The following is a 26346-nucleotide window of genomic DNA, read 5'->3' on the forward strand; positions in this document are numbered from 1 at the left end:
AGGTTCCGGTTGCATTTCTAGACCGCACTGTTACATTTGAATCCACTGCCGGCGCTGCACCCCATGCCGGAGAGATTATAGCTTTTGATAGATAGATCGCCGAAGTCCCTGGAGTGGCTCTTCGAGAAAGCCGTGACTCCAAGCGATGTAGGCAAGCTGAACCAGCTCGGGATCCCGAAGCAGCAAGCGGAGAAGCACTTCCCCCTCCGAAACGGGCTGTCACCTCTAAGAGCGTTCTCTAAGCTGAACCGGCTCGTGATCCCCAAGCAGCAAGCGGAGAAGCACTTCCCCCTCCGAAACAACGATGTCACCTCCAAGAGCGTTCTCTTGAGCTTTGCACGTGAAACTACATATATATCCTCAAAGATCGCGGTCAACAAATGGTCAAATAGATGATGGACCAAATCGTGTCAAAATTACAAAATTAAGGACTTAATTGGTTGAAATTGAAAGTTGATGACCAATTTGTGAATTTAGCTATAGTCGAGGGACCATTTTGGGTATTTACTCCACAATAATATTAGGACCAAATGAGGATGTTCTAATAAAAAATGACTAAAAGTTGACTGTCACATATAAATCTAAGATAAAAATTAGACTTAACTCTATAATTATGATACTATTTGATATAGAAGTAAATTTGCATGATTAAATTTATAGTATAATATTTGTAGCACAATATTAAAAAAAAAAAAAAAAATACATGAATAGTGCTAATCTGTATTCTTTGTTATAAATTTTTTATATTATTTTTAGATTTTTGCATTAGTACATTATACTATGGAGTATTAAGTAATTAGAAATTAGAGTAATGTTTTATATATAATGAGGTGAGTTTTTGGAAGTGAGTTGGGTAGAATAAAGAAGCACCACATGCATCCCACAAAGAAAATTGTATTTTATATATTTTTAGATAAATTAAAATTCTTTACATTGGATCTATACAAAATGTACACATACAGCCTCTCTCAGATAATCGATTCTCATAATTAATTACTTAAGTACAACAAGGCGTATTAATTCATTAATTAATTTCTTTAAGCTAATCCACCGGCAGATGACGACGGCGGCGAAGAAAACAAAGTACTTACTGGTAACGAATTACCCTCCACCTCCGCCGCCGCCGCATCTCCATTTTCAGGCCTGTCTTGTTTTGGAACAGATTCAACGACGATCTGTAACGACGTCGTATTCCCACTACTCCTCCCTCCTCCTCCTCCGCCGCCGCCACCCGGAACCGCAGAATTGAATCCCAGACTCGTAGTGGCGGCGGCGCCGCCGTGTCCGCACACCACCGGAGCCCGACAAAACGGGCAGGAAGAGTGGGAAAACAGCCACATCTCTATACACTCTGCATGAAATGCATGGCCGCATTTCGGTAACTTCCTCCCCACGTCTCCATTCTCAAACGAACTCAAACAAATACTACACTCCATCCCACTCCCCTCGCCGTCGCCGCCGTCATCGCCGCCCTTCCCCATGTACACAAAACTCGGAATTTCCGAAATGGCCGATTTCTCCAGGCCCTTCTTCTCCGGAGAATCGGGAAACGTAGAGTCAACGCGGAACGACTGAAACCGCCGGCGAGGCACCTCAACGGAGCCGCCGCGGCGGCGAGACTGAGTCAAGAACCACCTGGCATAGACGTGGAGAAGAAGAACAAAGAGAATAACAAGAAGCAACGAAATCACGGCGGCCAGCATGACGTTATCGTTGTAAGACAATATACTATGGAATATGCTCTTAACTGTGTCGCCGGAATCCTCCCGTGAAATATCTCCGGTCACCGGCGACGGTAGCGGAGAAGATACTGAAAAATGCATCGTTAATTACCACTAAAAACTCTTTTATAAACGAGCTCAGCTCGCAGAGTGTCTCGCAAGGTATGAATGATACAAAATAGCGGTAATGAGCGATAAATATAACGGTCGTACGTTGGTCGTTGAATGGTTAAATCGAGAAGAAAAAAATGTACATATATTAATAATTTGATTTATTAAAAAAAAAATAGTTAAAATGGGGATAACGTTGACGTGAAAGTGAAGGCGTTGAGCGTTGAAAATGGGTCGAGTTTATATAGTGGGGGATCGTGATAGATTGCGTGTGTTTGCTAGTTAACGTTAATGCTGATAACGAAATATAGTTAAGGAAAAAGAGATGTTTGTTGGGTTTATTTGTATTCTCACGAGTTCAACTAAACAACTTGATCGAAACTGGACTGAATTACTATAGGATTATGACGTGTGTGTGTTTAATACAGTGACTAATCTCCGGACTGAATTGTAGGCACCTCTTTAGATATGATAGCTGACCGGAAAATTTAAGATTGCTTTATATTCAAAGTCAATAATCGAACAATTGACATTTAGTTAAGAATGTATGATACCCTTCTACTCAACTAAATCCTCATGTTCTATATGATTATGACATAATGCAAATATGCAATATAATAATAATAATAATAATAATAATAATAATAATAATAATAATAATAATAATAATAATAATAATAATAAGGATTTTGCCATTTTTTTTTTTTGAGTTTGAAGCTAGGATATATAGTACAATTTAACTGATCGATCAATAATACATATAAGTTGATACAATATGTTATGTATAGTTACTGGAAGATGACATGTATTAGAGCATGATTAAGCAAATATGATGCATGTTACCGGAATGTATTATCACAATTTATAAAAGAATTGTTCAACTCTCGTGAATATTAAGCACATTAAATACTTAAATTTTATGTTCTTATTTCATTTCAGTTTTTATTCTTAATAATTTTTGTATCTCATTTTTTCTATTAACGCTTAACTTTGCAACTCTTTTAAGGTCGTTGCAAGATATAGAACTTAATTCTTATCAAATACATGATATGAAATTAAATTTTATTAAAATATATCTCGGGATTTAATTTAATTCCTCTAATGATTTTGGAGTTTGTAGGGGAGTAAGTAAACTGGTGCACGTGACAAACAAAAGGCGACAACTGGAGCTGAAATAAAGGTCTCGTGAAGGCGACGGCAGCCATAGTGCTGCTGCCTATACTCTATTACTGTACTGTTTGTACTAAAATAATGCCAATAATTATTAATCATAATAATTATAATAATTATAGTTTGGTTTGCACTAAAAGCTAGATAACTATTACAGTTATTTTCTTTTCGTTTTTAGGAGTAGCTGCCATTTGTGATTTTTATATGATTTTTTGTGAGGCTAAACATGAGGTCGAGGAGAGATATCATAAAAAAGAGAAAATTCATGTCTTCATGTAAGGAGTGGTGTTTTGTGGGGTTCACCAAAAAAATAAATTTAAACAAAGCCTTATTCTTGTGCGCGTGTTGCACACCAGATGCGCCAAATCGAGCTCATGACAGTTTCTTTTTTTTTTTTTTTTTTTTTTTTTTTCCCCTTGTTTCTCTCTCCCACATGGTTTGAAAAAACCTTAAAAAAAAAAAAACTAAACAAATGAAGTAGATTATACATTATATTACTTTTGGCATTACTTTAAAAAGCTTTTTATTAGGTGTTGTATTTAATAATTGCTGGACAGTCTAATTGTAGCATAAGGACCTTATAATAATGGTTTGTAATTTGTAGTGTAATAGGAGGGTAATTATTCATGAACCACACAATTAGTCCACAAGCTACAAAAGAGGCCGGGATATTAATAGATGTTGAGGGGTTTGGTTGCTTAGAGCATCTCTATTACACGAGTTTTTACTTAGATTCTTGACAATACTAATTTTAGTTATTTAACAAAAATCTTATTCGATGTTTACAAATAATGTTTTGAACTTGATCAATTTTGATAAAAATATTACTAAATACCACTATACATATATCAAAATGTGGGGTTTAAAGTGAAATTTACTCATTTCTATTCTGGGGTAACAATTAACAAACATCATGGGACCAACGTGAAACTGGGAAAGAAGAATATCACACCATCACAGTTACAAACGACAGAGTACTGCTCCCGTCAAGCTTGTAATAAAGAGGTTTTAGCCTTATAGGTCCCGTCTTTTAAAGTTTGGATTCTGACGGGATGGAAAGGGCCAAGAGGGCTCATGACTCGTGTGACTCTCAGTCCACAGACGCCCCATTTTGAAGGAAATATCTTATACTCTTATAGCTGCGCTATTGGGCAAGGCATTATTACTCCTACATACATAGGGCAGATCTATGCATGAAAGTACGTATTGGACCATCGACAATATAGACTGTCGTACCCAGAGGAAGTCCTATGATTTCGAGTAGGTAACATGACTTTTGATTTTATTTAGGTTTCAGTAGGGCGGACAGCAGACGAAAAAGGTCTCAAGGAGGGATTTGCGCATGGATCCACTGAAGTCCCCTCCGGAAAAAGGACCTCCACTTGATTATTTTTATTACAGAGCACAACTTTTTATATTAATAAAGAAAGAGAAAAAAACCCACAACCAGTAGTCCTGTATAGTACCCATACGCCGTATATGTAAAAGTATAGAAATCAACTACATTAGTTTGTATCTCTTCTCTTGGACTCCGGTGACTCCCATTTGTATCTCTATTATTGTGTGAAGGGGTATCTGAAATTTACAATAGCTCAAACAGTTGAAGAACAAGACACATTCAAATTTAAGTTATATATGCAGAATAGATTTGGTTTTAGTTTACTTTTTGAGGAGAAAAAACTCGTTCGTATAAGCAAAAAGCTAACAAATACTCTACATCTTGTCAAAAAAAAAATGTTTTGAATGACTGAATCAATACTACGAGTACAATTTAAGGATTAAAAATTGTTATTTTCCTTTCAAACAAATGTATCCTTAGCAAACAATGGTCAACTTATTGTAATAATACGTGTTTTGATTTGATTGTGAGTTGTGACATATCATGCATATATGTGATTGTGTGTGCGGTATATAGACATGAAGATTGGATGAATTACCTCTAGGTTTGGAATTTCTTTGAGGGGTCTATCAGCAAAATATGCGTATAAAGCTCTCAATACCGCCTAGTGGAAAATTTGTAAATATAAAGGTTAGTGTCTCATGTCTGAACTAGATGTGAGGGAAAATGGAATCACAATAGTACCCAGAATAATGACATTACCTGGTGAGCTATCACCACAACAGGGGCTCTTTGTCGCTCCAGCTCAATAATCACGGGCTCTAGCCTGCAAAAGGCAGATATCCAATACAATGAACAAGAGGGTTTCTAGATTTTGTCTGAGGAACAGATAATTCAAAACTGGCACTCACCTTTGTATAACATCCAGATAAGATTCTCCTCTAGGATATCTGTACCTCAGTTTGTCCTTCTCGCGTGATCTGAATATAAGAAGTTCAAAAAGCACTAGTGAATACATTCACAATTGTTTAAATTTGAAAATAGAAATTAAAAGAATATCACTATCATGGAGATTGCATCACTGCCACCTAGTAACAACAAACAATGACTATCTTCCTCGCAGGCAAAGTACCTCATAATCTATGAACCAAAGATTCACTTCCCCTCTATTATAATATAAGTTTATATACTTTTCTGATGGCCTCAATAAGCTGCCAAAAGTTTGCAGTTACTTTCCCTGAAAATGCATCTCACATAAAGAGTTATAACATACTTGTATTCTTCAGGCATATTCTTCTTTACTTCTTCATAGGTCATGCCATCGCATACACCGACATTTATTTCATCAAGGGCACGCCATTGTATCTGCAGGCAGAGAGAGAATATAATGATAAGATATTCCAAATCCTAAATCAATTACACTTATCAAAAGAATTAGAGAGGGAATTTTAGTAGCATAACCACCTTAGGCAATCCAACAATTGGGCTAGCTGTCAAAATCGTCCTTTGCAATGTGCTGGTCCATATCTAAGTTAACAGAAAGCACAGGCCATCATATCTATTGAACTTCATGGTTAACCACTATTGATATAAATTCTACCAATGAATTGTTTAAAATACCGGTTTTTATGCTGGAAGCATTTGAATTGGGTATCATGAAAAGCAAAATAGTTCAACTTTAACTATTTAATAGAGACAATAAGAGTTTGTACAAAGTCCAGTGGTCCATAGTTATAAAATAATAGGGAGCAGGGAGTGGAAACTATAGGAAACATACACTTGAGTCAGCATTGACATCATTGCTAATGTCTATTTGATTTACATTCCTGTTATTGTTCCTATTTAATCCTGTTCAATTCATCAGTTGTTTGTGAAGTTAAGCCATTGTTAAAAAGCAATCACAGAGCTCAAGGAAACAAAGAAGGGGATGGATACAAATGCCAGTATTAACTTTTTTTTTTAAATTTCCATATTCAAGGTTCAATCCTATTGTATTGCAAATTCTTGCATGCTGCATTGCTGCAGACTTGCTGTATAGGAAAAAGAAAAGGGTTGGTAACCAATGTATCTAGGTTTCCTAAAGTGATCAGGAAAAAATGTTCTCTATGAAACTTTCAACCTTTGTGTTTATGCAAACTCACTAAGAATGCAACTTTGTGATTTACTATAAAAACCGATGACACAGGTTACAAATCTAAATCGGTAGAAATTGTAATTTCCACCTCCCTATAACAAATAGGATCAAAATGAACAGAAAGTTCACATGAATATCAAGATGGCAAACTGGTACTCATATTTGTCTTTAGGATCAGATTTTGTGGAAGTCTAGAAAATTTAACAGGCAGTGTATAAAAGCACAATCAGCAGAAAAATAGAAATGAGTTTCTATGTAAGGGCAAATGAAAAGACATAATTTAATATTATTGCAAATTGGCATAACATACAGATGCAGCCCTCTCATTTTTCAGCCGTTTCTCCACAAAAACAGCAAGCTTCTTCGCATACAGCTCCCCAGCCTCACTGTTAGAATAAAATATTTGTTCACAAAATGCCAATCTTAGCAACAACATACCTAGCTGTAAAAGAGCTGCATAAGAAGCAAGACTCAATTTGTGTCATTGACACAAGACAGGAATATGGCCATAAAGATGGCTTCCACAACATAATAATCTCCAAAAAGTAGATTCTTCCTTTCATTAAAGAAAGTAATTGGGGATTCAAAAAACTATTGTTTTTGAACCAGCAAAAATTTCAAAGCAAATACTGCATTCTCAAATGCAAAGAAAATATTTTAGCAACTATATTCATTAAAAATTATGCACAGAAGCCAGAAGGTTAACAATAGTAATAATTTGAAGTGAAGTACCTTAAAACATTATCTAAGCTATCTATTTTAAGCACAAAAGGAAACAAAATAGTAAGGTATGTTGTTTAACAACAGTACCTTATCACAGTATCACCTCCAATTCTGCCTCTAACATTATCTAGGCTCTCTCCATGTCTTGTAAGCAATATCGGGCGCGGTGTCAGATGCATATTTACCTGCACAAAATCAGTAAAGCTTGAAAATTTAAGTTGTATTAGATCCCAGTCATAAATCCTTCTCAATAATTTATTTGACTAAAAGAAGAGTAGGCTTGATGCCTTGATCTAGTAGTGTGATACTGTAATTTGGTATTCCAAGAACACATAGATTAAGTGAGGACTAGCGGGAAAGGAATTTTCTTGATATCCTAGTTGTTTGCTATCAGGATTCAGGATGGGGTTGAAAGCCAAAAATTTAGTGTCAGTATCTTTCACATATGTAAATATGCTAGAGACTTAGAGTTACATCTTATTGAGGACATTGATTGCATTACATACCAAGAAGAATACAATCCGTCCTGGAAGATAGCCACTTATATCATTCACCTGCCCAAGCAATAAACCAAGTGATCAGCATAGTCTGCAGTGAGGTCCCAACATACTTATGGGCTTATAAAAAATAAAGATCTCTATTGATTGATAGGTAGCTTCAGCTCTGTCTCTGCCCAGTGCCTAAACCTAGTTAATCTTGTATTAAAAAAAAAAATAGAGTTGAAGAAAAACAACATTAATCATGAATTCTCAAGAAAAAATCTTCTAGGGAAGCATAATTTTTCATGCTTATTTGAAGCGAAACTCCTAATTATGAAAATAGTGAGAGATGCAATGCAATTCAGGTTGCAGGGGGATGGCCACCTTGCATTGGAAAAGTATTCTTTTAACTGCATAGAATTTTCATTCTCAACCCTTTCTCTAAATTACAACACATTTTATCAAAAAACCCATCTAATTACTAAAACAAATACTGCATGCCTTGTCATATTTCAAGAAAATAAGTAGTTTAAACCTTATTCTAGTTATTAAAAAAAAAAAAATCTATTTAAGCTGCATCAGTGTCTTACCTCTTTCAAAGGTTCCCAGAAAAAATATAACAATAATATTCATCAGCTTCTTTAAAAATAACAATTTGTATAAACACACAATATAAGAGATGAATCTTAAATATTTTGCATCTTTAGATGGCCAAGGTCACTCACTTGTATTAGTCCACCATGGCCACTGACTGTATCAATCATTTTGATATAAGATCCTTCATCTACTGGCTCATACACCTAGAACGCGAGAGATAGAGAGAGGGAGAGAGAGAGGGGGGAGGGGATATCTTAAATTATAACATTCTTTTGAATATATCAAGTAAAAAGTAACCGTAACAAACAAATTTAAGAAAATTACTTTCTCGTAATTAGCCAAACGGTTTTTGAAGTCTCTATACCCTGCTTCAAAATCAGGCCTGTTAACAATGCCAAATGATATTTTATTTTTGATGAGTATCAAATACAGTATATTCATAGTTCCCAGAAATAAGAAATAGATGCATGTAGGAATAATACTCTTCAGCATAGTCTGGGCTTTGTTGAACTTTGAGGCGAATGTTCCTTTCAATTATTTGTGGATCGTTGCAAATTGTTTCCAAAAAAATAATCTACAAGTCAAACAAAACAGGAAGCCAAGTAAACATCTACCTAATTGTACAAAAAACCCATTAGGAGTACAACTTCAGAAATGATATGTTGCATGGTGATTATTGAAAATTTTATCTTGCAACCCACTAAACGTGTACCTAATTGTTGCAAGTGACAAATTATATATACTTCTGGACCTAGTCCACACATATAAAACAAATTAAAAAAAAAAATGCAGTAGCATTAGGGTAGGAATCAGTAGCAAGTGCTGCACTGCAGAATCTCAATTCCAAAACAAAAGGGACTGCTGCTCTGAGAAGGAACTACCAATTACCTCCCCAATTCCATACTCAGCAGAACCTTACTTATTGCAGCATAAGCCACTTGGCATCTCCATGGATTATTGCCATTGAAGAATTTTACTCTCGGGAAGCTACAATGAGTATAACTAGCAATTGGAATGATATTGAATTATATTTGTACCTTACATCTTCCCTCAGCCATTTTCATAAGCATATTCCGTCTTTGCCTAGTGCTGTTTGTGGCATCAAATACTCCAACCTTCAACAATTAGGATTGCTATTATTAATACCCCAGAAGCATACTTCTTCTGCTAGAATATAAAATCATACCTGGCCACCTTCTTGCATCCATGCTATCATATCTTCCATTGCAAGGGCAGCTACCTAGTAGTGTGGGATGAGTTAAACTATGTAAAAAGGAAAGGTTAATAGAGCACCAATTGAAACGCAACATAATAATATTATGAAGGGATAAGGGTCAAGTAGACCCTTCAACTATATACCAAAGTGCAATCAGACACTCAAACTAAAAAAAAAAACCTCCAATTAGACCCTTAAACTTGTTAATTTGTGCAATTAACCTAGTTGTCACCTGCAACGTAAGATGCCACTTAGATTAACATTTTAAAAAAAATATATTTTTATAAAAATTAAAATACTAATAATAATTATTATTATTTATATAAAAAATTAAAATTAAATTAAAAAAACAAAAACGAAAAAAAAAAAAACAAAAAAACATCGCAGCCAAGCTTGGCTGCCATGGCTTCTTTGTCCATGCGAAGAAGCTTGACGGCAAACAGCGTCGGAAAGTTTTTTTTTTTTTTTTACTAGTTTAGAAAAAATTAGTTTAAAAATATTTTTTAAAAAAAATTTCAAGTAGGATTCCACATAACTGCCATGTAAGTAAAGTTGACCGGTTGCCTTTTGGTAACTTGTTAAATAGGTTTAATTGAACAAATTTAACAAGTTTAAGGGTTTAATTGGATGTTTTTTTAGTTGAAGGTTCTAATTGAACTTTGGTATATAGTTGGAGGGTTTATTTGACCCTTATCCCTATTATGAATACCAACATGCATCATTGAATATGCTATTAATAACTAACAAGTTGTGAACAAAGTATGAGGTGCTAATTAATTTATGTATAGCTCGCATCAATAACAGAGGATATCAAAGACAAATAGGAATGGAAAGATTACTTTTCCTATGACTTGTAATATCTAATCAGATAGAAGATGAATTTTACTTGTCCTAAAAACAAAGGGCAGAAGGAGGGCTACTCCTAGTCAATACAGAGTGATATTCTACTCCATATCTTCCATGGACATGAAAAATAAATCATATATGATATATCCAAGTAAGAGGTCACCAACAGCAATTTTGAAAATCCATACATTGTTTTCCTCCAGATATATGCTATGCAACTATGCAAGGAAAAAGAAAAGAAAAGAAAAGTGAGAGTATCCTTGTGGAAAATTACAACAAACTAAGGCAAAATGCAGTAGACTTAATTGGTGGCAAAAACAGATTATTTAAATCTCATAAAACCTTAATAAAGATTGTGCCTGCCAAAAATAATGAAATAACCCAAACTATTATATAGGCAGCTAGATGAGGTCAGAAGTGCTTTAACATAGAACAGTAAGGATATGAGTTCATTAGATGAGTAACACATCTCAGCTATTTGTCACAAAATGGGTAGCTATGCACATCAACTTGCAAGCTACTTGAAGCAAAAAGTTTGTTTTTAAGCTTTTCCAAGGGGTGGAGTTTTGGGGAAGTGATGGAAATTGATTCTTGAAATGCTCTGGCTGATGAAGAAACAAATAATCCATGATAACCATAAACATCACACTCATCAATGATGATTTACCTCATTTCGTGCCTCCAGACCTTCAGGATTGTCACCTCGAAAGAAATCAGCCCACTGCATAAACGAAATTATAGGAATGATAAGGGAAATCCCTGAAGTATCTGTCCAATTTGAACTTAAGTTTTCTATTGGTAAAGTAGTTCAAGAAACTAATATAGATTTTATTTTTTATTTTTAGTTTTGTGTTCCTTAGTGTGAATAGAGAAGTAAACAATAATGATAGTTTAAATTTTACATTTCATGCATTTTTTGGAGTAGAATTCCATAGCATATTTGATCATCCAGTTCTCAAATCTAGATACTCAATTATCAAACCAGGCTAGAGCATATTATACAGATATTTGCAGAAGGAAAATAGCATATTCATGCACAGATGCTTGCAGAAGGAACAAACACAGCCAGCACAACTTGTCAAGAAATTTGTGTGAAATGCAGTATGGAATCTTACTTGAAAGCAAAATGTGGTAAGATACATGAGAATGCAGAATGGCAATCCATAACAAATATTTGTAGCATCAAAATGCTTGGCAGAAAAATGAAATACCTTATTAGTTCCATGCTTAAGGCGCCGATACTGTAATAAAATAAAAAGAAAATGAGTGAACACTTCCCTGTTTTAATCAGTGCAGAGGGAATTGAAAAGAACAATAGTAATTGTGATAGCATCAAAAACCTTCCCAACGTTGAAGTTCTTGGTATCATGTCCTAACCAACGAAGATACCTAGTAAGTTTAGCTGAAGTAAAAGTTTTGCCACGAGCTGGCAAACCAACCTGCATAGCATGCACATTTTAAGATCATTCTTCATTGCTTTTATGAAAATTATACTGTAATTCAATGGAAAAGCTACAGCTAGATGTCTCTTATCAATCTAATGTAGCCACAACCAAAAAGATCATCAAATGCTGTTGACAACTTATCAGTAACCTACCAAGACAATTGCCAAATGTCTGTCCTCCTTGGGTCCAAGCATCTGATCTGCTATTGCAGCAGCTGCAACAGCTCCAGCAGCAGCTGGCATTCGATTCTAAGTATAAACAATGGATGATAGATCAGATGCAGCAGAATCATAATAGCTTGCAGCTTACAGATTGGACTTCTACAAACCTTGGTTTCTAAATTAAGATTGAGATCAAGAGTGAAGGTGGTTGTACGGGGTGATTTAAGTAGTCTGGGAGACCCAACACCTCTATCCACAGATATACATTTGTGGATATCATTCTTTTGTAAAGATAAAGTTCCAACAGACTTTGACTCAAGTATGGCAGAACTTGAAGGCTCATTTGTTGGATTTGGGACAGCCACTTCCATCTCCTAAATAAATGTCATCATAGTAGAATTTAGAACTAACAGAGAATGCTATTGAACACCTACTTTATGTCTATTTTTATGTCTATTTTAGAGGAAGATACTGAAAAGAAATGAAAATGAAAAGATATTGAAGGTTCATAATCTATCCTCCAGCAGGAAAGTATGCATATCAAACACATGTATGTGAAATTTTATGGAAAGTCGAATCATCTTTATGTGTTTAGAGCTATAAAATTCGTTGTAATCATGTTTCAACTATGATTTTGTTCATATCCATAGCAAGAAAACTTATAATACAGTGATACATTATACCATGAAACACTAGACATGCTAGATTAGTAGATAAGAGAATAACCAAAACTCTTAATCTCAGTAGAAGGCCACATTCAATTTCAAGTATTTTATAGCATAACAAAGGTAGCAAGAAAGAACGATCTTCTTTTGTTTTATGTTGATCATCTGTATACTTTTATATGGATAGCTCTAGTATTATAATCATCGGAGCCAGAAAATACCCCATAACCATTCAATGATCTTGGAGTCTCTGTTAGGTTAGCTGCATAAACCAGACCAGAGTTTGCACATGTTGTTGGAGATGGAACAACATAATGCTCAAGATCAAGATCCACAGTTGCAGAAAATCCACTCTGCATACAAATTCATTTAAAAAAAAAAAAAAAAAAAAAAAAGTTGATTGAGCAATGTTAATTCTCTAATGAACAACAATCTTAGGAAAAGCAAAAACAAAAACTAGCAATTCGGACTGAAATCGTACAAGCTCTGTGCCTGAATTGATACTAATATCCGGTATCCCTCGAACTGTGGAAGGCTTGCGGTTTTCATGAAAAGCTCTCCAACTTGCTGCAAGATCAAATGGAGAAACTAAATCCGCTTTAATATACACTTTATACTCAATAAGTTCCTCCTCATTCAACTTAAACAACGCCAGCCGCTCGTCCCCTTGCAATGTCCCCCCAGTGAGGACTCGGTTAGCACCCTCCTCCACGATACACGGCCCATTATCATACTTAGGTTTCAACAGAAACTTAAACTCCAGTGTTTCTATATCAAAACAAACAAACACGATCATTTTATGAGCTGGATCAATTGGAAGAATTAAGCATTTTAGCTTATGAATTTCAGCAGACTAACCGTGATTAGGCGGGACAACGAAGCGTAATTGCCATGTCGAGTTTGATTCGAGCTCCATTGGAAGCTAATAACAAATTACACATGAATTCAATATTCTGGATAATGAAGCGCATGTCTAAGTGCAGTGAGGTAAACAAAACACAAGTTAATAGGAATTACGGCTTTAGAGGAGTCCCAGGAGCCGGCGAGCGGCGCGGAACCAAATACGTGGGGAATGAGATCGGTTTTGAACTTGAGCTTGAAATCTTCAATTTTGAGGGAGACATACAGCGTGCTTCCGCCTTGGTCTTCCCGGTTCTCGCCGCCATCAGAGATGCTAGCTACATTCTTCGATGAACCAGTCCCCATATAGCATTCGAGAACTTACCAGATGGAAATTTGGTAGAGAAATGAGATCGGTTTTCAGTATGAGCTTGGAAGTTGAAAGACTATTGCAGTCGTAGTTTCGTGCTGGGTTGGCATTTGGCAAGGCGAGAGGGGTGCATGTAAAAGTCTGAATTATCCCCCGAAAACCACGATCGTTTTCCTTGGTCAACATGGAGTATACCTTTCGCGTCCAACAGTCCACCTTTTCTACTTTTTTGAAATATTTTTTTATGAAAACAAAAATTGTAATCATTATTAAAAAAAAAAAAAAATTATTATATGTACTCTCTCAAATTTTACTCTATTATTTTTACTCTATATGACAACTTTTACACCATATGACAAAGGAGTTCTATTATATATATATATATATATATATATATATATATATATATATATATATATATATATATATATATACTCTATCAAATTTTACTCCGGTCACTTTTACTCCATATAACAATTAAGGATAAGATATTTTGATCATGTGAGTTCTAGGAAAAGTGTTTACATCAAAAATTTGTGAGAGGAAGTAAAAAGTCAAAGCTCATGTAATATTTTACTTATCAAAAGTATATACTGAGTAAATATTATTTTTTTAACAATACACTAAATACATTAAGAAAATCATGTGTGACAAGTTCGATCGATAAAACATTCGCAATCAAAAATATTACTTGGATTTCAAAAACCTACTCTTAACTTTTGGGAATAAGGGTCAAATAGGCCATCGAATTGCACATAATAATACAATTAGGCCACTGAACCCAAAAAACCAACAATTGAGTCCCTAAACTAACCAATTCCTAACAATTCATCCAATTTGAAGGTTTCTAACAGGTCAACAACCAAATTAATTATTTTTTAAAAAATACAATTTAAAAATTAATTATTTAAAAAAAAAAAAAAACAGAAACGGCCGGAGACGAAGAAACTTCTTCGTCTCCGGCCTGTTTCTTCGTCTCCACGGCCGAAGACGAAGAGTTCTCTTCGTCTCCATGGCCGGAGACGACGTCGTCTCCGACCGTGGAGACGAAGAAACTGGCCGGAGATGTTTTTTTTTTTTTATTACTTAAATAATTAATTTTTAAATTTTATTTTTTAAAAAATAATTAATTTGGGAGGATGACCTGTTAACCTGTTGGAAACCTACAAATTGGAAGATTTGTTTAAAATTGGTTAGTTTAGGGACCTGATTGTTGATTTTTTAGGTTCAGTGGCCTAATTGCATTATCTTGTGCAGTTCGATGGCCTATTTGACCCTTATTTTTAACTTTTATTCTCACTAAGTGTTCACATTTTATTGGAAAAACAAATAGATAAAAATAATGACCCACATTATATTAAGCAATCAAAGCATGTCACGTCATAAATAGTAAAATATATGATAATACATGTAGAATATAAGCTAGAATAATGTATAATGTGCTTTATGTGTTAGAGTAACGAAATTTATAGGATAAGATGAAAATGTATTTTATGTGTTTTTAGACCACAATTTACGCATATGAGTGGGCTAAGGTCCACACAATGACAAATTATTGTGTGGACCATGGTCCACACAATGTTATATGCACCATAACAAAAATTACATTTTTAATATACTAAATGTACATTATTTCTGTACTGAATGTACATTATACAATATAATGTATACTCATAACAAAAATAATGTATATCCCATGAATATAATGTATATTATTTTTGTATTGAATGTACATTATTTTTGTACTGAATGTACATTATTTTACAGTAGACAAAATATGGTCCACACAATAATGATTGTTATTTCTAAATGTATTTGGGTCGGCCCAGTATGAATGAGGATTAGTTTGAGTTATAATATACTTTTTTTTTTTTGAAAGTTACTGGCTCTATTACATTGTAGTATCTGTTCATATACTTTCTCAACCTACTGAAACACAAAGAACCAATAACGCCTCCACTGAGGCTCGAACTTATAATCTTCCAAATGGAAGTCCAACCCGGATACCATTGGACCACATAGTCCTGGTGAGTTATAATATACTTAATTTGACTAAATTCGAATTAAACAATTTTTTTAATAAAAATAGAATTAAAAGTGGACTATCGCTTACAAATCTATGACAACAAATAAAATTAATTATATTAAAAATAACATGTATATTTTTTTTTTTGAATGCAAAAATAACATGTATATAAGTGGTCTATATTGTAATGTAGATCTAGTATATAGTATAATGCTTGAGTCCTCCATCTTTGTTTGCGTAAATTATATCATGCACTAGGGTGCACAATGCATTCTGCGCCCTGCCCCAAACGGCGTCGTTTTGTACATTTTGCGTGTCTGCTGTTAACTTCTTACAAAAAATTAAAAAATTCTCATGTTTCGAATGTATAGAATTGTATAATAGAATGCACAGAATTGTATAATAGAATGTACTGAATTTTATAACATAATATACATAATCTTTTTTAAAAGGATAATACACATAATATAACATAATACATGTTAAAAAAAAAAACATAATACATAATACACATAAACTCTTAACATAATACACATTAAAAAAAATTCTCATGTTTCGAATGTACAAAATTATATAATAGAATGTACAGAATTATATAACAGAAAGTACAAAATTTTATAACAAAATGTACAAAATTTTATAACAGAATGCACAGAATTTTATAAATGCATTAATTTCTCACACAACTTAATAAAACGACATTATTTGGGAGGCACGGAACGCACATTGCTATGTGCGCCGTGGTGCACGGTATAATGATTGCTTTGTTTGTGGTCTAAGCTGGGCTGCAGGCCCAACAAGGACAAAGCTTATTATTATAAAACGGGCCATATTTAAAGAGTGGTCTAAGCCTGTTAATGACTAAATCCAAAATGGGCCCAGTTAAACAAACTCATCGTGAACGAATTCGCAACTAGGGTTTCCCTTATAAATCCCCATCCCCTCGCTTTCCTCCACCCTAGAGACGTCTATTGCCGCATCATTTTCGTCGACTGAAGCAGAGAGTTCAACTTTCACGAGCATTACACCTTCAGGATGAGAGCTAAGGTATATTTTCGTTTGTTTGCTGTTTGATCTGAAAATTGCGTGTTTTTTTAATTATTGAATTGTTCTAACGAAAACGAAAATTTGCAGTGGAAGAAGAAGCGTATGAGAAGGTTGAAGAGGAAGCGCAGAAAGATGAGGCAGAGATCGAAGTAGAGTGGAAGAGTTGTTTTGCTTCAGCTTTAGACTTTCGATTAATGGCCTTTCCTTTTTTTTAGTTTTGTTTTTGAAATATGTCAGTGACGTTTTCGAGATGTAATCCCGACGTAGTTTTGCATCGGTTTATCTGAGATTTTGGTACCGGTTTTCTATATTAAATACTATTTCCGCCATATGTGCCTCTTGATTCGTTTTAAATATTGTTTTTGGCTTAAATGTGCTTTTATATTATCCTGTGTTTTTCATAAGATATGATACTCAGTAGGTTTCTGCTGCAGGGCTGACAGGTACACTTATTCTTCATAATTCTTTTGCTGTAAGAGTTTGTGTAGAAATTGAAGCAGTTAACAGTTCCCTTTTAGTGTGGATGAATACTGTGAGCTGAAGAGTGATCCTAATCATGAGCCCTGATCTCATGTAGTTCCAGTTTGAAGTGTTTCTGTTTGATATGCTTGGCTATTAGTTTATTGATTGATGATTGATGTATATCTTCTATTGAGGATAATAATAATGTGATTTACCCCATTATTGAACACTGTTGCTTGGTCTGAATAGCATTTGTTGAAACATTTACTTGACTGTGGTTGTGCAATTTGAATAGCATTTGTTATTTAACATTTACATGATTGTTTTTGAGTCCCTATTGTTAGAACTTTAATTCAATGCTTGAAAATTGACAATTCTCTCCTGCTTTTGGAAGTAATACCTGGGGTTATGTTCATGTGTGATTTAGCAGCATTCCCATCATAGTACTTACCATACCTTGTTGCATGCCCGTGTCCTGTGATGCGAGCTTCTATTTTGTCAAGAATCCATTTAATGTTATTGTGTTACTCTTTCTTTATGATAATTGTGATGCAAATGAAGTTTTGCATGACAATTTAGATTTAAATTCCGGCCATGTAATATAACACTAGTGTTCATTGGCCTCTGTCCTGCATTTCATTGTTCTTTCACATGCGATATCATGGTCATATTTACTTGTTTTGCAACCTGTCTTGTACGTTTCTCATAGTTATCATTGAATTATTGTTGTTATAACTTGAGCTGGGGTTATCACATTTCTGATACCTAATCCCTCATAGACCAAATTGTATTGATTATGAAATTTTGGGATTTGATTTGAGTGCATTTGGCCTAATTAACACTCCTTGACAGGTAAAATGGAGAGGAAAAGAACTAAGTATATACAAAGTTTATAATACATCAGTGTCCTATACTCTATGGACTTATCACAGGGTTGCTTGGATTTTTATCTGTAATTCTCTTGTCATGTATCTACAATTCTACCTACATTTACATGAACCTCAGGGGATTCTACTTATCAAACTATAAAATCTCAAAACATATATGAACCAAACATGCCTAATAAGGCAATCAACTTGTTGAAGGTCAGCATTTCTTCTACTCTTGCAGGTTCCCTGTGACATTTTACCCTGTAATGTAACTCAGACATAATATATCATACCTACTTCCAGTAAAGAAGTGTGAGGGACATTCAGAACCACATCGGGTCCTCGAGAGTTCTTGCTCAGGAAAGCATAAACTATGTTGATGGCGAATTTCTTGATGATGGAAGATGATTTCTTTGCTTTGGCATAAGAATGCCCAAAGATATACGCAACTCCCGACTCCCTCGCCCTCATTATATCCCGGGATTCGTCTTTAACACCAGTGCAGGTTTCTGCATTCCTCTCCCCTGATATTATCACCCGGATGTCATGTGTAGACTGTGCTGTGTAACTAAGGTTGGAGAATCTGTACTCCGGGGCATCAAGAACCAGACCATCTGAGTTCCCAGGCTTTGTTTGGTCTTCTGTTTCAACAAATTGTACGATTGCAGAAACTAGTCGCGCTTCGAAATCGTAGTCTTCTTGCTGGGCGTTTTTGTATCCATATCGGACAATGCACCTGAACATACTGTACTCCTTAGGACCGACTCTGCATATCAAGAATCTCTCTTCTTCGCTAATGTATGGCACCTGAACAGATTTCACACAGACAAAAACAAGGACTTCATGAAAAGCAGGCAAGTTGGTAACAAAGTGTCCAAAAATGGCTGGAATGCCTGTGACCAGATTGGTGTAAATAAGTCCGATTCCAGGGACTCGAACTATCCCAAGGCCAGGCCCCAGCGCTAAAATTCTTTCCATCGAGACCTTGTTCTCCAGATCGAATTGATGTTTCTTCAGAGTTCCGTAGTTCCATATAAACATTATGCCCATAAAGATAATTGACAGACTAAGGGGTATCCAAGCTCCTTCTCGAATCTTATACATCGCTGCTGACAGATAGAGGAGTTCCACTGATCCAAAGAATGCAACAAAAGCAGCGGCTGTTAGTATCTTCTTCTTCCACACGACCACCATCACCATTGCCATCAAGCAAGTTGTCACGAACATAACAGTTGTGACCGTCAAGCCTACAAAAGCCTCGGGAAGCAATTTGCATTAAAAAAAAATAAAAATTTGCATGTGTAGCAATTTAATAAGCTAAACAATGGCTTAGAGCTATACCATAAGCAGCTCCAATCTTGTTCGTGTCCCTTAATCCGATAGTAACAGCTAAACAGAGGCACAGCAATATCCAGTTGATTTCCGGGATGTAAATTTGCCCGTATATCTTGCTGGAAGTATGTACTATCTTCACACGGGGAAAGCAATGCAGTGCAGAACACTGGCTTATGATTGAGAAAGTAGCCGATATTACAGCCTGACTTCCTACAACAGCTGCCAAAGTGGCCACTAAAAACACTGGCCAGAATATGGCCTCTGCGTAGAAATTTTTTTCGTAAACATTTATTTATAGAATTACCAAAGGTAGGCCTCGATCACCTAAGAGAATGGATTGTCTCTTACCCGGTATGGCTTTGTAGAAACTTCTTTGGATATCCTCGTGGTGTCTAGAGAGAAATGCAGCCTCGCCCAAATATGCGAGCATCAAACAGGGATACACGAAAGATGTGAACGCAATCTGGGTGTCACAAACATCAAAAGCTAATGAAAATCATGGTTGTCTTACAATTTTCCGACATTCTAGTAACGGGTTGGAGTTTACCTTGACCGACAATGTGGAAAAATGACCCAAATCAGCAAACATCGTCTCCACACCTGTTATTGAGAGCACTATTCCACCTAAGGAGACCCAACCTTCCCGACCCGTTACTTTAAGAAACCTCAACATGTAGAATGGAGAAAGCGCCTGATATATATGCGGGTTCCACTTAACTATGTTATATACTCCAATGCTGCTAATCGAGAGTAGCCACGCCATGACAATCGGGGCAAACATAAAAGCGACTCTATGTGTCCCGTGATGCTGAATGGAGAAGAGCGCGACAAGAATGATACATGAAATCACAACAATATAATCTGAAAAATAAGCAGAAGGCAGAATTACAACAAAACAAAAACGAAGAACAAAACTAGAATGAAACATAGAGATACAAAATCTAACTATAACTCACTCTCGTGAAGCCCTTTTAGCTTAACTTGCACGCCTGAAACAGCTGAAAGAACTGAAAACAGAAACACATGAATAATTAAGCTCTAATCCCGCAAATAAGGATACATATAGTTTAACGATGATATATATAGCTACCTGAAATGGTCGGGGTAAATATACTATCACCTATAGCCATGCAAGTTCCCAGCAAAACAAAGATCAGAAGTCCATTACGAAAGCTCGGATATCTTTCGAAGAAAGACTTCAAAGCCGCAGTTTGCCTAGTGTCCTCCGATCCTTGTATGGCATATGCAGACAACTTCTGATCCGTTTCTTGTTGATTGGGAAGCATGCTGAGCCTCGCATGCCTGCACAGTAAGGAGTACAGCGCAAAAGTGCCACCTGGACTTCAAACGAACCAACAATCAACCGTGGATTCTATAAGGTGAAAATATTTTAAAAAATTGTCACATGTAATTCTTTTGAGTACTACTGACTCTGTTACAATGCAGTATCTGTAATTTTCACATGTAATTTAAAACATAAACCTAGTACTCTTCTAGTCTTACAAACATTTATGTACTTGTTGAATCTCGGTTGTGTACCAACTAGAAAAAAGAAAGTTAGGGAGCGAGGGGAGCAGTGAACAAGAAATCAAGAATAGAAACCATACAAGAAAAAGTTCAAATTTTGTGGAACTACAGAAGTATACCTTCCCCGTTATCATCAGCTGACAAAACGATGAAAATATATTTGAATAGCGCGATTATCGTAAATGTCCAGAAGATGAAGGAAAGCACCCCGTATATTTCTTCATCATCCTCCTTAAGGTTTAGCTTTCCGGAAAAGATGGTCTTATATACATAAAGAGGAGAAGTACTCAGGTCGCCATAAACTACTCCGAGACTCTGATAAGCCAAGGTGAGAACGGTTGAACAAGGTACCTTGTTCGGATTCTGGTTCCAAGAAAGCAAAACGATTTCAGAAAATTCTTAAATAGAAAAAGAAATAACAAAATAACACAGCTTGCCCTCATAATACAGAACTCCTTGCCCCGCTACATAATTTCGTTTTCATGACTAAATTCATAGATTGTTGATATCCTCCACCACCCTTTCTTTATATACAAATATGAAGTATTAAAAAGTCTATCTTGAATTATGAAGCCAAAACTTCAATGGCCATAGACACGATTTCAAATACTCGTTTCCAATTGAAAATAAGGAGATCTAATAACATATTCTGTTTCATATGAATGATCAAAGAGAATTGAGCCCAATAAAATATGCTTCATTCTTCAGACACCTACAACTTCTGGGCTTCAATTTGTTCCATTTCAACTCCAAACTTAAACCAACCAGAACTAAACTTGTAAGAATGAAAGAAAGTCTCCATTTTCACTAATTTCCCAAAGCTATAATTAAAACTCTCCTACCCATTACTTCATTCTATGTCAAAACCTTAACCAAAAAGGAATTTTTTTTTAAAACCAAGAAAATGAAAAGGAATAAGAAATAGCATCAAGTTACTTCATATCCATTGACCCATTAAGCTCCAAGCAAAGAACTGACAAAATGCACAATCCTTACAAAACATTGGGCAAGAAACAACCTAAACCTAAACCAAACACTGCCCTCTGCTTTCTCACAGAGGCCATTAGAACTGAAAGCAAAAAGACATTCTTGGGAAGTAAAAATCACAACTTTCTGAGTAATACCCGTTTGGAAGGCACCCCTTGTCCTCTACATTCTGGGGAAGGTGTTGGGTTCATGACTGAGCTTGTTGGTGGTGACATGTGTGAAGACCTAAGTGGAAGATTGAGTCTTTCTGGGCGGGGATTCAAAGGGGCAAATATAAAGAATGGAAGATAGATGTAGGAGGGAATGTAGGAAGTGAGCAGGCAATTGTGTGTGGTCAAAGAAGTTGCAGAATGCATTCAATGCTCCTTCCTAGTTCCTTCCTCCTACCACCCCCTAAAAACACTATCTTTTAGCAAATGTCCAATCCTAAATTTCATAATCTCAGTCCATTTAGGCATTTAGCATATGCTTATCCAATACGTTTAAATGTTACAAAGTAAGATATTTAAAAAATGCATACTTTAAGATTAATATGTATATTTAAACCCCCAAAATACCATTTTCCAACACTTTTAAATTATGTTTCATACAATATTCGATAAGTTTATTATTGTAAGATTAATCTAGATTCAACTCGAAACACTAGTTTAATTATTACTTTTAAAAAAGTTTAACCCAAAATTTTTACATAATACATATATACAAGAGTTTGTCCTCTGATGGTAGTTCCAAACTTAATCTAGCCCTGAAAGTCGCATCATGAGAATTTCATACTCTAATCGAGAATTGACAGTCACAGTGTGATAGTTTCATCTAATGTGGTGGACTACTTGTGTGTATCAAACACTGGTCTTCTCACACTATTGGGGTGGATGTGTGGGCCCGGATAGCGAAAGACAATGATCATCCCACACAATGAGTTGTTGAGCCACCGTGATTTACTCATCTATTATGTGAGAGTTTCACCTAATGTGGTGAACTATTTGTGTGTATCAAACACTGATTTTCCCACACTATCGATGTGTGGGCCCTGATATCGAAAGACGATGATCCTCTCACCCAATAGATTGTTGAGTCATCATGATTTACTCATCTATTATTGGGCGGAGGTGAGCCTGGGTAGCCAGGAAATTTTAATTTTTGTGGACAATTTAGTGATACTCTTGTCTCTTTTAGAACTAGAGAAGATATTTTAATTATGGTTGGACAAGATATTTTTAAAAATAAATATTACTCCAAACTTTGTATAAATTAATAATTCTAATTATAGATTTGAGGTTACCCATAGTACATGGCCGTACCAATTGCTTTGTTTTTGTATTTTTGTTTGAACAAGTAATGTCATGGTTTCTGCTTAATGATGGCGAAATTTTCATCGGTTTAGCAATTAGCGGATGTCTATGTTAATGGCCGATAAGATTTGTAGGCGGATAAGGACAAAGCTTCGTGAAATTATCCGAAAGACGGCTTTCATTCCCAGGAAATAGTGTTTTATCGCCATTTAAAAATTTACTGACTTGTTTCGAAAAGTTAAAATTGTTTTTATCATTGACTCTGTTGGGGGTTGGGGTTTAAACCTATAATATCCATTCTCTATCTGAAGCACAAAGAGACAATGAAATTTGAACCTAAAACTTATCACTTGAAGGGCTACAGCTATGTCGTTCGACCACAAGGCTTTTGGCTTGGTTTAGTTATAACATATTGAATTAGCAATTATAAACTTGTCAATTGTCATATGGTTCACTCTTTTTTTAAACCCTAAATTTGGAAGCTTTGGTTACAAAAAACTTACGCTAAATATATGCATTATTTACCATATTCACCACAATAACTAGGAAGATCCGCAATTCCGCAACCATTAATAGAGGGTGTACATTAGAAGATAAATCACACTAGGAAGATTTCGTACAAAAGAATCAACCAAGGGCCCAAGGGGATATTGACAAGAATCGAACATGTGACCTTCAAATATGGTCAGAATCATACTCCATCTACTCGGCCATCATTTTCAGAGTAATGTGTTAACGGTCCATAATCAAGTGCGAACTGACCTTAACTTGCGAACTACTAAAGGATTGCACCGCATCTACTATATGATTGCACTGCACCGAATGCGATTGCATTGCAAAGGTCCTCCAGCCATGTTTGGGAGCTGTTGCAGTGCAATCATGTAGTAATTGTGATGCAAGCTTTCAATAGTTTAATTTGCAAGTTCGCACGTTAAGATTAGTTCACACTTGATTATGAATGATACGTTAGACTATTTTTGAAGATGCTGGCAATTGATTAAGTTAAATTTAAACATATAATAAGTCACACTATTATACTTTCGACTTGACAACCTAACTTGCACAAATCTACTTAACTATATTAATCAAAGTCGTAATGCACATATAACGTGAGTTATCTTGTTTTCTTCTGTGTATTTGGGCAAGTGTAGGTTAAGTGGTTAACTACTATAATGGTGGTCCATTTTCATAACCCTAATGGCTCTATTCTTATACCATTATATTTATTTTAAATTTAATTGCCAACAAAAGTAAAATACAAAAGCTTATATTATAACTCATTTATACACCTCTGATAGTACGTTTAACCAAGTTTATTAATTTTGTATTAGATCACATTAAAATGAACTACCCATTAATAATTGATTTTTGGTAAACTGCATTCAATTTGAACCGATAACTCACACATTTTGTTACTTTCTACTTGTATAAAAATTGACTTGACCAACTATACAATTATACCAAAACTATACCTATATAAACTTATCATTAACATACAAAGTAAATTCCGATCCTTTGTTCTATTCTCTCAATTTGCAAAGGTTCAATTTGAGTGCTATACCAATAACTTATTTTGCGCGCACACTATATTGGTATCTACACTTTGCAAAATGCGATCAATCTAATCGAGTTTTGATTGGCTAAATTTCAATTGGGGCAGTTCTGATCTCCCAACAGTATTTCTGCAAATTCATATATGGGTTGTCTATTTTTATAACTTTAATTGCTCTATTTAATTTGGTACGATTATACTAAGTTTGTCCGGATAAAGAATTTATAAATCGACTAGTACGTATTTAAAGAAATGTCTAAAAATGTGTTAATATGCAAAGATGGCCTAGTAAGGTATAGATGTGCCAATTATTACAAGTCTCAACTTATACGAAATGGAGCACACACCAATTATTAGTAAGCAAAATCAGAAAAAAAAAAAAAAAAAGTACAAGATGAGATGTATGATTTTGTTTTTGTTTTGTTTTGTTTTTTTTTTCTGGTGACAAGGAAATCATAGGCTCTGTTTGGCAAACCTAGCTGAAAAGCTATAAGCTAGGAGCTGATAGCTGAAAAGGAGCTGAAAGCTGAAAAGCTATAAGCTCGGAGCTGAAAATTGAAGAGCTGTTAAGCTAGCTGTTATGATTGAAAGTGTTTGGTAAAATTAGCTTTTTGATAAGCTGATAAATGTAAAAAGACTAAAAAAGACATCTTCATAAAATTTAAATTAGTTTGTTTACATATTAAAATTTAACATTTCGTCTTCCAAAAAAAGTAAACACTTTTTAAAATAAAACTATTAGCATGATCATGATCTAGCATCGCATAATGAAGTAGCAATATTGTTGCGAATCTCCTTCATCTCCATAGAGGTGTGACTTAAATTTTCGTTGATGGAGATATTACTACTTGAATCTTGAAGTTCATCGGGCGGTATGTAATCTGGATGCTGCTCAAGCACATTAAACATCATGTCATCTTGTGAATTCTTCCGAATATAATTATGTAGTGCAAATGTGGCCATAATAACATCAATTTGGGTCTCCTCACTAAACTGCAGCATTTTAGCAAGTATCTTCTATCTCTTATTCAATACTTCAAACGATCTCTCAATACAACTCCGAAGAGAATAATGTGCACGATTGAATGCTTCTTGAGCATTAGTTAGCGGCTCTTGTTCAAATTGAGATTGAAGCCATATTGCTAATTTAAAAATAACATTAATAATAATAGTAATAATAATAATAATAATAAGCTAAAGTTTCAACATAATTGTTTAGCAGGAAACAAGACTAAGGAAAGGATTGACGTGAAAGTTAGGATAGGGGAAGAGAAAGGGTTTTAATTCATAAGGTTAAAATATGTCATTACTTTAAAATAATAAGGGTAAAGATGGAAAAAAAGTTAGGAAGCTAGTAGCTTATTTTGAAAAGCTACCTAAAGTAGCGTTCTAAAATAAGCTCTTATTTTAAGCTAGGAGCTTATTTTGGGAA

At 35.0% G+C, this 26346-nt stretch overlaps 3 protein-coding genes and 1 long non-coding RNA gene across 4 annotated transcripts; 1 reads left to right on the top strand and 3 right to left on the bottom strand.

Moving 5' to 3' along the window:
• Positions 1-924: 924 nt before the first annotated feature.
• On the bottom strand, positions 925-1939 carry LOC109159407 (RING-H2 finger protein ATL63-like). The gene has a single exon (XM_019307521.1). It carries the CDS (start codon positions 1821-1823, stop codon positions 1038-1040), a length of 786 nt encoding a protein of 261 aa, XP_019163066.1. The 5' UTR covers positions 1824-1939; the 3' UTR covers positions 925-1037.
• Positions 1940-4322: 2383 nt separating this feature from the next.
• LOC109163329 (6-phosphofructo-2-kinase/fructose-2,6-bisphosphatase-like) lies at positions 4323-13941 on the bottom strand. The gene is made up of 23 exons (XM_019312084.1): positions 13625-13941; positions 13466-13529; positions 13089-13375; positions 12829-12960; positions 12110-12316; positions 11934-12029; positions 11677-11775; positions 11548-11577; positions 11004-11057; positions 9461-9514; positions 9312-9389; positions 8757-8848; positions 8599-8656; positions 8403-8477; positions 7705-7752; positions 7286-7383; positions 6786-6861; positions 5806-5868; positions 5615-5706; positions 5253-5321; positions 5104-5167; positions 4940-5005; positions 4323-4577 (listed from the first exon to the last, which is right to left on the bottom strand). The coding sequence occupies exons 1-23, from the start codon at positions 13811-13813 to the stop codon at positions 4503-4505; spliced, it is 2166 nt and encodes a 721-aa protein (XP_019167629.1). The 5' UTR covers positions 13814-13941; the 3' UTR covers positions 4323-4502.
• Positions 13942-16710: 2769 nt separating this feature from the next.
• Positions 16711-17237, top strand: LOC109163336. The gene is made up of 2 exons (XR_002051256.1): positions 16711-16890; positions 16978-17237. It is a non-coding gene; the product is annotated as an uncharacterized LOC109163336 (long non-coding RNA).
• Positions 17238-18210: 973 nt separating this feature from the next.
• On the bottom strand, positions 18211-22474 carry LOC109163322 (potassium transporter 1). The gene is made up of 8 exons (XM_019312078.1): positions 22208-22474; positions 21203-21446; positions 20647-20892; positions 20513-20563; positions 20104-20417; positions 19905-20019; positions 19563-19817; positions 18211-19468 (listed from the first exon to the last, which is right to left on the bottom strand). Exons 1-8 carry the CDS (start codon positions 22424-22426, stop codon positions 18495-18497), a joined length of 2418 nt encoding a protein of 805 aa, XP_019167623.1. The 5' UTR covers positions 22427-22474; the 3' UTR covers positions 18211-18494.
• Between the last annotated feature and the right edge of the window lie 3872 nt (positions 22475-26346).

The sequence above is a fragment of the Ipomoea nil genome, unplaced genomic scaffold (genome assembly GCF_001879475.1).
Source record: "Ipomoea nil cultivar Tokyo-kokei standard unplaced genomic scaffold, Asagao_1.1 scaffold0302, whole genome shotgun sequence".
NCBI lineage: Eukaryota > Viridiplantae > Streptophyta > Magnoliopsida > Solanales > Convolvulaceae > Ipomoea > Ipomoea nil.